The sequence below is a fragment of the Lemur catta genome, chromosome 1, assembly GCF_020740605.2.
Source record: "Lemur catta isolate mLemCat1 chromosome 1, mLemCat1.pri, whole genome shotgun sequence".
Lineage (NCBI taxonomy): Eukaryota > Metazoa > Chordata > Mammalia > Primates > Lemuridae > Lemur > Lemur catta.
In genome coordinates, this window is record NC_059128.1 from 20,430,806 (window position 1) to 20,444,166 (window position 13,361).

At 33.2% G+C, this 13,361-nt stretch overlaps 1 protein-coding gene across 4 annotated transcripts in view; it reads left to right on the top strand.

Annotated features, from left to right (window-relative positions):
• The window catches only part of CEP128 (centrosomal protein 128), a 338,052-nt gene that overhangs the window by 138,677 nt on the left and 186,014 nt on the right, over nt 1-13,361 (top strand). For all 4 annotated transcript variants that reach the window (XM_045562464.1, XM_045562473.1, XM_045562480.1 and 1 more), the window contains 2 exons: nt 218-277; nt 9,261-9,453. In XM_045562464.1, coding sequence (XP_045418420.1) covers nt 218-277; nt 9,261-9,453 — 253 coding nt within the window. The remainder of the gene's footprint in view (nt 1-217; nt 278-9,260; nt 9,454-13,361) is intronic.

A 13,361-nucleotide genomic window follows, 5' to 3' on the forward strand; every position in this document is an offset into this window, starting at 1 on the left:
CCTCTGTGAAATACAAAAAGACTGAGTAAAAGAAAAACAAAAATGAAGTAAACTGTCTTTAAACGAGGCTGCTTGCTATGTGGAACACTAGAATCAGCCTCTCAGAGACTATAGCAGTGATAACACGTGATAGTTGATTTTTCCATGTCTTTATATTGGAACTAAATAAGTTATGTTAGATAAAAATCTCTTTCTCATAGGCTCTTCTTTTTTGCAGGTTTTTTCTTCTGGTTCTGATACACATTATGACCCACATCGCTGGTTAGCAGAAAGCAAGGTAATTAATCTTTAAATCCTAAAGTTATGATAATATTTATGATCTTCAAGTTATTCTGTTTGGTTTAGCTGTATATTTTGTTATATAACTGAACATTTGAAGCTGTAATACTTCATTGCTAGGGAAGATATCACTGCAGTGCATTTAAGTAACATCCATGTTTCTTATTTCAACATTTAGATATTAGCTTAACTATATATGGACGTAGAGTGAGAGAATAAAAGAAGGTAAACTGTTGAAATATTAAGAACCAGATATTCGCAGAGACAAATTCTTCTGCCTTTTACTTGGGCAGTGTCTCTGAAAGTGTACAAAAGTCAGGACATCTGGGAGTAATCTTCTTTTTTAAAAATGTGTACTTAACATATTTTGGTTTCTGAGGGTAAGATCCAACCAATGCTGATCCTTTCACCTCTATGGGTATCTTCTATAAAATGAGAGGAATAAACTCTGTGTTCTTAAGATAACTTTCCTGCATCATGGTTCTTTGGTATTATGACTTAAATTTAATGGAAGATAAACAAAAATAAATAAAATGGAATAGTTTTCTAATTGTAGCGAAAAATTTTTCTGCACTATGTAAAAATCATCAGCTATTGTCATATATCAGATCAATTTGGAAATTCATTAATTAAAACATATGGAAAGTTGTGACCAGATAAATTATAGGTATCTATTCAAGTATCAATATTTATTTACTTGTATTCCTTTTTAGACTGATTTTTCTTAGCTTTTAGATACTAACGTGGAAAATCATCCATCTCATTTAAATTCCGCAAGAAAAACACCTATACTGTAAACCTGACTAATTGTAGCCCAACTTAGGATTTTATTGCAAGAAAGAAACTTTAAGTTTTGTCCATTATTTTTATTTAAAAATATGAGAAAAGTGAGGTTCCAGAGAGGGAAGATGATTTGTCCAGTGCCATGTGAAGAATGGAAAAACAGATTACATGCTGTGTCTGACTCACAATTAATGTTTTACCATTATGCATATTGCCACCTAAAGCCATTGTTCATTTAGCCAAACTTTATTGGTTGTGTACTACTTTGTCTCACACACTGGAGACAAAAGGGTTAGCGAGCCATGGACTTCGTGCTCATGTGGTGTAAAGTCTAATAGGGAAAACTGAGATGCAAACGAACTTTAAAAGGTAATATTGTCATAGATAGATGTAAACATTGACAAAGGAACACAGAACATGTTAGTTCTGGGAGGGTGGGAGGGTATGATGCTGCCAGCATGTCATAGACAACTCCTGGAAAAAAAACAATATTTAAACTTGGTCAAACAAAAAATATGTGGACGTTCTCCAGTTGACTAATTATGCATAGAACAATGGTAAGAAGATGAGAATATTTGAGTAATCACAGATAATGCACTGAGATTAGTGAGTCAGGTACAGGTGGGAGGTGATAGAAAGACAAGATTCACCTTTGGAGGCCAGTTATGCCACAGAAACCTCTTTAAAAAAAATCTTAATAAGAAAATAAAAGTATTATGACAGCACATTAGAATTTACCTTACCTTCTAAATTTTCATCTTATACTTTAACAACAGTGATCATGTGTGTTCCTAACCATTTTTGATAGAAACAAATGCAAATTTTTTATTTATGGCACCTGGATAGGAAATTTAGAATATACATGTTTTACTGTATTAAAATTTTTTGGCCAGAAATTTCTGTTGTGAACAAATACAGCATTTCTCTTTTTTCTTTATCTGGACTCCACAATTCTGACAACGAGAGCAATGTACTTGGAATTTTCTTTCAAGTTAAAATCTTTATCATTTCTGAACAGAAAGCTTTCACTGCTGTGGTTCAGTTAAATTATGAGAGCCAGAGATGACTCTTAATCATAGCTCTTTAATTTGGGAGCTAGTGAGCAGTTTTCCCTTATCACTTAATGGGATTGAACTTCTGATCAGACCAGTTTTAACACTGCATGAGACAACCGTTTCTTCTGCAGTGTAAACGGAGCGTGATAAAAAATACCTTGTTGACCAACTGACTAAGGAGGAATTGAATCTATTTACTAGAAAGATGGCTTCGGTTATTGATGGGCTACAATACTGTAATTCCCATGAACTATGACTAGACAGCTCTATAAGTATTGAAGATAAAATCTGAAATCAGAGGACAAAAACTATATGGAAAGTAGAATTGCTATTCAGCTAGTCCATTCTGACATCTTGCAGTATTAGAAGGGCCTCTGAGGGCATTCAGTAATTGTTTTCATAAATCTGCCAAATGAGTTTCTTCTGTTAGTGTTAATTCTAGAAAACTGGATGGTTGGGCTGGGAATGGATCACAGTTGCTTTGTTGGCAGTGGTGGGATCACATAAACTTGAAGTCTTATGGAGAATTGGATCAGATTCACAGATAAAATAACCAATGAATGGTAAGAATAAGACATTACAGGAAGGAAGAGGATTGAGATGGTTGTTAAGAAATGTCAGGCAAGGAATTCCCATAGATTAGGGATGTGTTTTTGTATTAAATTCTGACAAGGTATGTAGAAGTCAAGTTTCCTTCAGCTTATTTATATTCTACTTTGACTGTAGGAAGCTATATTACTTCTTGGCCTTTGTCTGAAGTATTGAGATTCCCCATTTCCTCTTCTTTCATTAGTCTGTGAGCTAACTTTGTAAGCTATAACCTTTAATTTGAATTTTCTGTTTTCCTTAGTTTTTAGCTTTGAGTCATATCTTAGGATGACTTTAGTATATTATTACATTAAATCTCAGTAGAGGATTATCACAGATTAAAAAGGTCGTCTTGATAGTTTTACTACATACTTAGGAATATTCCCACCTTATTGCAAGCTGCCAGCTATGAAGATAAAAGACTGCTTTATTTACAAATTCTTTCTCTATTTTGGTTTATGTAGCCATACTTGTTGATGCAGCTAAATTAATGAGCCTATTATGTAATCTGTAAGGTGCTTTTGTGAGTGGTTAATAGAATGGTTTTTTCTCTGTGATTAATAGCCTTGTCAGCTAACCATTATTTGGAATTGTTAAAGTTATTCCTATACTGTGTTCCAAGGTGCTTCTTTAAGATACTTAATGAAGATGCTGGGATTTATCTAACAAACACTAATTCTCATAATTGATTATTGGTTGATTAAATTTTCATAAGTAGATGTTTTATAGGATTAATATATTCTGCATACATATTCATAAAAAGCATCTTACTATAGCATATTTTTAAGTTTGACAATGAAATGAAAGCTTCATAGGAATAAACTAAAGCCATAGGTCATATTATATTAGTCTGCTTAGGCTACCATAATAAAATACACACACTGGTTGGCTTAAATAACAGATTATTTCTTTTCTCACAGTTCTGGAGGCTGGAAGGTCAAGGTGTCAGGTTTGGTTTCTGGTGATACCTCTCTTCTTTGCTTGTAGATTGGCCATCTTCTCTTTGTGCCCTTACTTGGCTTTTTTTCTGTACTGCTGGAAAAGAGAGTGAGTTCTGGTATCTCTTCCTCCGCTTATCAAGATAAGAACCCTGTCAGATTAGTGCCCCATCCTTATGACCTTATTTAACCTTAATTACCTCCCAAAAGGCTCTATCTCCAGATATACTCACACTTGGGGTTAGGGGTTCAGCATATGAATTTTTAGGGGACACAGTTCAATCCATAATATATCTTTAACTTGCTTAATACTTTGCTTCAGGTATTTTTTTTTATTATTTCATTTTTACCAGAACCAATAGGATTATTATTAAGACAAAACAGATTCGTTTCTCTGTTACCACCTCTTAGCAATGGTAGTGACCACAGGTAGTGAACAAAGGTCAAAGATTGAGATGGAGTAGATGGGGAAGCATTGAGTAAGGGGAAATAGGAAGTTATTTCCTAAACTTGTAGTTAAATCCTGGGTAAGGACAGATTAAGCTGGAGGACTGAACCAGCAACTCCCAGGGACATATTTTTTTGGGGCCACATGGGTTTTAAAAACTTGAATTGGTAGTGACCTTTTAAAAAATCAGGCAATTGCATAATTACCATCTGGGATTTGTTTTTCGTTTGAGATATCAGAAGATCTGATAAAACTAAGGTTTCATTCTCATGTAATAGAAAACGGTTGGAGCTGAGAAGAACCATGGACCTGACCACATTAGAGGGGTATCTGAACTAAAGTTTGACATCATCCTCACCATTCTCTGCTGATTCCCAACATGGAGGGAAAGCATTGCATTTTATACTGTGCTTGCACTGTTATTCTTCTTAGAGTAGATTTAAGAGAAGTGCATATATTTCTTGTATTCCTGTTTAGTTCAAAATGGTAAAACAAAGCCTAAATGAGTAGCTCATTTCAAGAAAAGTGTTATTTTTTATCCCTATTTTTTATTGATGTTTTCTACTTGGCACTTATAGCTATTTACGTTTGCCTACTCTGATGCATGTCAACCAAATTAAATCCTGTGATACTGTGTAATAGTGACTTAGTCCCAGAACAGATGGTTTTCTTCTTGATAGGAGGTTGAAAACTGACATCTTCAGTGCTTTTCTCACAGGTCTCTTGTATAGTCTGTGGTCAATTGTGAACTTCTTATCTTTTATCAGTCCAAAGTTAATTTGCTAATTTTTTAAAGTACACTCCTTCAGATTTAACTCTTAAATTTTATCCTGTACATATGTATTTCTTCTATTTACCAAAATTGTTTCATTTTATCCTCTGTTTAAAAGGTGATAATTATCTCCATTATACTAATCCATTAGTATTCTGCTATCTAATCATTTGTGATAATATTAAATAACACCTGATCTTAGGCCAATCCTTGGAGAACTATGTATAGCATATTTCCATTGGCAGTGATTAAATAATTTTGAAAATAGACTTTAGTTTCTAGGCACTTCAATTTTGAAATGTGAATATGAGATTTATAGATTTGCTTTTTGCCCAGCTTCCCCAATTTGTGAAACACAGCAGATACTATCTGCAATTCTTAAAGCTATTTGGTGAAGTAATATGTAAGTATTTGGTTCAATGGAATCAGAGTCTGTGGCTTTCAAAGTGCCATCTGAAAGCTATTGTTGAGGACCATGCCTAAATGGCATAGAGTTACCAGGTCGGGCATATGTACATTCTTCCAGCCCTTCTTCTTCTTTGTGGTTGTATTTTTGTAGTCCAAACTGATAGTGTTCATGTTCTAAATGTGTTACTTTTGAATGTTCATTGAGCTTTGTTAATATAATAATACTAAAAATTTGGATTTTTTATTTTCAAGATACTGCTTTTTCTGTTTTATTACTTAAATGCAAGGTACTGCTTCTTTATAGGAACTTGTCAGCGTCTTATTTTTCATTTAGTTGCATGTGTCAGATCCTTACTATGTGCAGAACACTGTACTAGCAGAGTGTGTGTGTGTGTATATGTGTGTGTATGGGCATTAACACATACACAGCACTCTCAAGGACCTTTTAATTGAAGAATATTGTTACATTCTTGGAGAAAGTCTTAAGGATTTAGTATACTAAATTCTTTAATATACAAGGATAAAGATGTGTGTGTGTTTGAAGTGCCAAATAAATAGCAAAAAAAGTGGTTGACAATATGTCTTTTCCAGAAACAAGCTCTAACCTCTCCTTTTCTTATATTATCATACCAATAATATTATGATACTCATTGGGGCTTTTCAGTGTAATTTTTTTTTTTTTTTTTTACACTGGAAATGGCAAGATTTGGTGAGATGAACAAAAGGTATGGTCTATGGATTCAGATTGTGGTTTTAATGTAGAAATAGGCAGTGACAATATAGGCTTTCTCTGATTTTGTCTAGTTAATATTAGTAAATTAATGACATAAGTAATAATGCTTTAGAATCATTGTCCAACTGACCTATATCTGACCAGTTAAATTGTCTAGAATAATTTTTGTTACCTAATGCATTGAATATATTCTCATTTTAAAGATCCTAACAATACAGAAGTAGCAGAATAAATTTCGAATATCTACTATCATTTTCCTTTCTAACCCTCTCTCCTTAGTAGACAGAATCACCATATTTTCAGTCTTGTTTTGACTAGATGGAGTGAGATGCAGTTACTTTTGACAAAGATATATATATTTTTTATTGTGAAATATACCTGTCTCTACCTCTTAACAGTCTTTGATATTGAGCATATCCATCTTTTTGAGGTATATTCTTTGTGTTCTGTCAGCCTGGTTTGAGTTTTCTTCTTACTTTGCCAACCTGCCCTCCCTCCCTCCCTTCCTCTTTTTTCTTTCTTTCTTTTTTTTCCTTCTTTCTTCTTTTTTTTCCTTCTTGCTTTTTTTCTCCCAGATCTCCCTTTGAGAAAGACCAGCCATTTCTTCTCTGCTTTTTATTTTCAGGCTTGTCTTCTTTTCATCTCTGCTAACCCCTCTGTTATCTCTGTAGTCACTTTGTTGGCTTTCTTATCAATTCCTGTCCCTTTAACTTCCTCCATGCTGATGGTTCCTTAGTGTGTATCTTTTGTCCAGATCTCTTGACCTTAGACTCATATATTGAACTAGTCACCTGTGCTTCTGTATCTCTTAGGCTCAACAACTTCAATATTTTTCAATCTGATGTTAACTTCTTCACCCCTAACTCTTTGTTTCTTCTTGGTTTCCTTTTTCACAGTTCTGAAAGTCAGAAACCTGGCCATCAGGGTATATATCTCTTGGCCATCATTGATTCCTCTTATAGATTACAACCTGCTGAAATCTTTTATTAGTTCTAATAGGTTCATTTAATGGAATAATTAAAATTTTCTTATATAGAAGCCCATCATTGGTAAATGGAGATATATTTAATTCTTCCTTTTCAATCTGGATATGTTTTATTTCATTTTTCTGCATAATTGCCCTTTCTTGACTCTTTAATGCCATATTAACTAGAAGTGGTAAGAGAAGACATGTTTTTCTTGTTTTTAACCTTAGGGGGAAAGCATTCAGTCTTTCACCATTAAGTATGATAATAGCTATGTGTTTTCCATAGATTTTTTTTTTTTTTCCAGATTGAGGAAGTTCCCTTCTATTCCTAGTTCTTTGAGTGTCTTTATCATGAAAGGATGTTGAATTTTATCATATGCTTTTTCTGCATCTTTTTATATAATCATGTGGCTTTTGTTCCTAATTCTATTAATATGGTTTTCATGTCTTAAACCAACCTTGCATTCCTGGGATAAATCCTACTTGATCATAATATAATAACCTTTTATATTTTGCTGGATTCCATTTGCTAGTATTTTGTTGAGGATTTTTGAAAATCTGTATTCATTGTGCACATTCATAACAACAACCTTATTATAAGCAATCTGGGGAAATGGCAATTGGGGCTCAGTTATTCTCAGCTTGCTGTGCCTGGGGTAGAGTAATCACCCTATCAGTGAGGCACTGGTGGAGGAGGAGATACTGAACATCTTGCTCTACTTGCCAGGAATTTAGCCTATGCAGATCAGAGCTGCACAGATGAAAACTCCTGGTAGTCTGCCCTTCCAGTAAGATATCATCTACCTTGACTGTGAACTGAGGGAAGAGAGAACTCTGTCTTCTTGGCAACATTCTTCAGGAATGAGGAGTGGTTCTTTTGTCACACTGATGATAGAAAGGAGTCAGTCAAGTCTCCAGTGCCACATTAATGAGATTTAATAGAGTTTCTTAAAAAAATATTTCTTCATTTGATGTATGGCCATAGGATAATATTTAAAAACTTCAATTTCTTAAAAAAATAATTTCTACTAGTTATGGATATTTCATTGGGGACCAGTTCTAGAGAGGTCTTCATGCCATAATTCTGGAAGAGGAGCTACTGTGAAGCCCTCCCTTTGTTTTTGATGAGATTTTATATTAGTAATTATGATCCAAGGTTTACCTTTAAAAGCATGATATTCCTTTAGCCAACACATTAACATATTGTGCATTGGTTGCTTTCCAATATTGTTATATAATTTTTCCGTAATTTGCCTAATGATTTTTTGTTCTGTCACAGAGACACTGTTTGCTAGATAGTCCTTCTAACCACAGGGTCAGTGCCTCTTTGGTGCTGGGGGGATTTGAAGGCTGACGGATGTGGACAGCCCCCAGTGCAGGGACCGTATCCTAGTTCCACTTCATCATAGGCTGAACTCTTCTGTCACAGATCCTCTTAATGTATATGACATCTCCTGAGAACCTCTTAGACTTCTGGAGGCCTAGAACTTTCCTGCTTATGCTTATAAGGGAAATTGTCCCTTAGCCTAATTTTCCCTTTTCATTTACTACTTTTCTCATGTTGCTTCTTATTGGGGTAAGGACTGTTTCATTGTTTAAAATCAACTAGGGACTAGAAAGATCCTGAGACCTGACTGAAATCTTACTGTATTGATAGAAGAAATATTTCTTTTCTAATCATTGTTTTAAATATCTAAATATTAAAGATAGTCAAGGTTAGAGTCTGTGAAAGAGTTGTCTGGATTAACTTTCCTAGTCTCTTAATTGTGGGTGAGTATTGACTTTATCTTTCCCAGCACCTAGAGAATCTCTCCTGCCCCCAGGGGATATGCATTTTTAAGAGTAATAATTAGGAATTTTGTCTTTGTTGAAAATCTCTGAAATAAGACTCCCTTTTATAATAAATCTGTAGTTCTATTCTTGGATATTTTTGAGTTTTAAATGCCTGTACTAGACTGCCTTGTATATCAAATTAGGGAATTCCTATTATGATTGGAAGTTTAATGAGCCAAGCTATTCTATGGTTATTGCCTTTATAAAGATGATAGAGTATATCAAATATTTCATAATAATCTAAGAATATCATGGCTTAATTTCTCAACCAACTTTTAACTGATATAAACCATTATGCAAATTAAAACAAAGGTATTTTGAAATTTTGCTTAAATTTGCTACTTATCATCCATATTTGTTTAGATGATCATGATGTTACTTTATTTTTGCCTCATGTTTTGAAATTCTACAGTTTTCTGGATTTTTAAACAATTAAATGTAAATGTCATTTTTTAGACTAAACTTCAGTGGCTCTGTGAGGAACTGAAAGAGAGAGAAAGCAGAGAGAAAAATCTGCGACACCAGCTCATGCTCTCCAGACAACAACTCAGGGATCTGACCGACAACAAGGAAGCTGAGCTCCAGTGTCTGTTTCAACAGATAGAAAGGCAGGAGCAGCTTCTGGAAGAAATACATCGGGAGAAGAGAGGTGTGTTAGCTGTTCTTACTCTTATTTTTCTTTGTTTATATTTATGGGATCTTTGGGGGAAAAAAACCTTTTTCTGCTGCCTCTAGGATGGACTATTTCCAGTCTGTCTCCTTTCCTTGTCTCTCTGTCTTCTTGTCTTTCTTCATTTCTGGGACTAGAAGAGGAAACTCTTCAGCCCTGAGAGTTTTTCCTTCAGCCCCAGCTTCCCGCCTGTATCCATAGCACTTATATCTATGGCTGTGTGCAGGTATTCATTTGCTAAGACCTGCTGCTGCTTCCCTGATATGATGCCAAAGTTTACATTTACTGTAGTAAAATATTCATTAATTCATTCAACAAATATTTATTTTGTATTCATTTTATGTTAGGCACTCTCCTGAGCACAGATATATCAGTGAATAAAACAGGAAAAAAATCCACCTATTTAGGTTATGTTATTTAGCTTATGTTATATTGGATAGGGTAACATAAAATAAATGTAATAAATAGACAACTTATATAATATATTGAAAGGTTGTACGCACAGTGGTGAAAACAATAGAGTAAGGGAAGGAAAGTTTGGAAGACAGGGAGCAGGGTTTAATATGTAGGTAGTACCTAACTCTCAAAGTTGAGTAAGAGACTTGGAAAACTATTTTTCCATTCTGTTATACTAGGGATGCATCACGATGGGAAGAACAAAAAATGCTGTGTGCATCTTACATTGTATTGGCCTTAAACCATTGTTTCATTGGTGAATTTTATTAATTTAAGAACTGAAAGAGGCTTAATATAGTGTCTCACTAAGAAAACCTAAACGTGAACATATGAAAATCCTTTTTAAAATACATTTTCTGGTTTTCATTTTACTAGTCTGGATTATTCTCCCCACATGTACCACTTAGAAATTGTTCGTTACTATACTGCAGTGATTCTCAATATTTTTGGTAATCAGGAACACTTAATATTTTTAAGATTTTTTGAAGACCCAAAGAGTTTTATTAATGTGCATTATGTGTATTAATATTTATTGTATTAAAAATGGAGACTGAGAATTTTAAAATATTTATTCATTTAAAATAATAATCATAAACCCATTACATGTTAACGTAAATTAATGAAAATTAATCATTTTCTAAGACCAAAATAGCCCCAGAAGAGTGGCATTTTTTTGCATTTTTGCAAATCATTTTAATTGCTAGCTTAAAAGAAGACAAGCTGCTTTCTTATTTTTGCTTCTTCATTTAATCTTTTGTTATATTACATGTCTCAACCTTTGGGGAAAACTGTGCTTCACATTCATGAAAAATTGAGTGTTAAAAAAACAAATAATTACTCAGAAGGCTGAAGTAGGATAATCTCTTGAGCCCAGGACTTCACGGCTGCAGTGTACTATGATTGTACCTGTGAATAGCTACTGTACTTCAGCCTGGGCAACATAGCAAGACCCTGTCTGAATAAAAAAAAAAAAGTAATAATATCTTAGTATTATTATTAAAGGGTCTTGGATGGTTCCTAGACTGTACTTTGAGAACTACTGCTCTATTGCAATTGAAAGATGTAAACTATGCCCTTAGTAAATGTCAGAGGAGGATCTTGTATTATGTTTATGACAGTACAATAGCTTTGAATTATGAAAGTTGTAGGTAAAACACTAGATGGTCTGTACACGTATTATGGACTACTCACTAATACTAGAGCATGACTCAGTTGTATTTTTAGCAAACATTTTAATATTGTCACCTTGTAAACAATTTCTTTGTGTAAGTATTAATGCAATAGTGTATTATAAATACATGAAACTGTCAGTAGGGAGAAATCCAAAAGAACCAAATATTTGTGCACTTAGATAATTATATTAAAATACTCAACTTTAGAAGGTAAGGCTATAATGTTCATTGTCTCTCAATGTGATTGCTTTTATTTCTGTTTTGAATTTAATGATAATTTTTTACTTGTATCTTAAATTCCTTATACATGGTATTTTGATAGGTCAGTGTGAAATGTATAGATTACTTGAGATGAACGAACATCTTGATATTAAGTCTTTCAATCCGTGAACATGGAGTATCTATTCATTTATTTAGATCCTTGTTAATTTTTCTCATGAATGTTTTATAGTTTTAAGGAAATAGCTTTAGATTTTATTTCTAATTTTGTGGTAATTCATGATGCTATAATACATGGCATTTTAAAATTTCAAATTCTAGCATTTATTTCTAGTATGTGGTAATATAATTATGTAGAATATAACATTGTCTTTGCAACATTGCTAAGACCATTTTTTAGTTCTAGTAGCTTAATGTTGTTGTTGTTGATTCCTTAACATTTAGGAATTCCTTGCGTTTTCCTCAGGCACAATCTTGTCATCTGCAAGTAAAAAGTTTTGCTTCTTCCTTTTATCTTTTCTTTTTACTTGCCTTAATCAACTGGTTGAGACCTCTAGTAAATATTAAATTAACCTTGCATTCCTGGGATAAACTAAACTTTGTTATAATATATTTTCCCATTTACATATGCCTGGATTTGGTTTATTAATACTTTGTTAAGAATCTTTGATCTATGTTCACGAGGAATATTGATCTTTACCTTCTTTTCTTATAGTGTCTTAATCTGATTTAAATGTTAGTGTACAATGACCTCATGAAATAACCTGAATTGTGTTTACGCTTTAATTTTTGGGTAGCATGTATGTTAAGTTTATATTGTTTCTTTTCAAATGTATAATAGAATCTATCAGTGCAGCCACCTGGGCATATAGTTTTCATTTTGGGAAGGTTTTTAATTTCAAATTCAAATTCTTCAATAGATACAGGGCTACTTAGAATTTCTAATTCTTCCTGAGCCACTTTTATTAATGTGTGCCTGTTAGGGTATTTGTCAATTTCATTGAAGTTGTTGAATTTATTGGCATGAAGTTTTTCAGAATATCTCCTTTTTAATCCTTTTAATTTCTGTAAGATTTGTACCCATTCCACCTATTATATTCCTGTTATCAGTAATTTGATTTTTCTCTTGTATTCTTTATAAGACTTATGGAGCATTTTTATTAATATCTTTATTAATACTTTCAAAGAAACAACTTTTGGATTTTTACTTTTTATGTTATTTATCTTTTATATGTTTTATTGATCTCTTATTTTTATTTCCTTTACTTTATGTATTATCTGTTCTTTTTCTTGCTTATGTTGGAAACTATATTTTGCCACCTTTCTTTCCTAATATAGGCATTTAAAGTTATAAATTTTCATCGTAGTAATACTTTAGGTACATTCCACAAATTTTGTGATTTGTTCCTTGACCCGTAAGTTTTTTAGAAGTGCACTGCTTAATTTCCAAATATATGATTAGTTTTCTAGATATTTTATTATTACTGATTTCTAACTTAATACCCTGGTAGTCTTAGAATGTACTTTCCATGATTTTGGTTCTTTGAAATTTATTAAGACTTATCTTCTGGCCCCAAATCTGTTCTATTTCCAACCTACACTTGAAAAATAAGCTATGTCCTGCATTTATTGTAAAATGTTCTATAAATGTCACATGCCAAATTGTTTTACAATATTCTGTGTCCCTAGTGATTTCTATATCCCTATGCATTTTTTGTTTACTGCTATTCATAACAGAGAAGATTGTTAAAATATCCACCTATCACGGTGACTTTTCCTTTTTTTGTCTTAGTTTGCTTTTCTGCTTCATGTATTTTGAAACTCTTATTAGATACTATCCTAGTATTGACTATGGGAATGTGTCCAGTTAGGGATCTACTGATACATTCTCCATAAAAGGAAAAGAAGGACTGAAGAAAGAACTTGCTAGCAGAATCGGAACACAGGCAACAAATGCGAGAGTATTTAGCACAAGACAGTGTAAGCGGGTAGAGAGAGAGGAATCACATGAGACTGGAGGGTCTCAGTGGTTTTGCTATT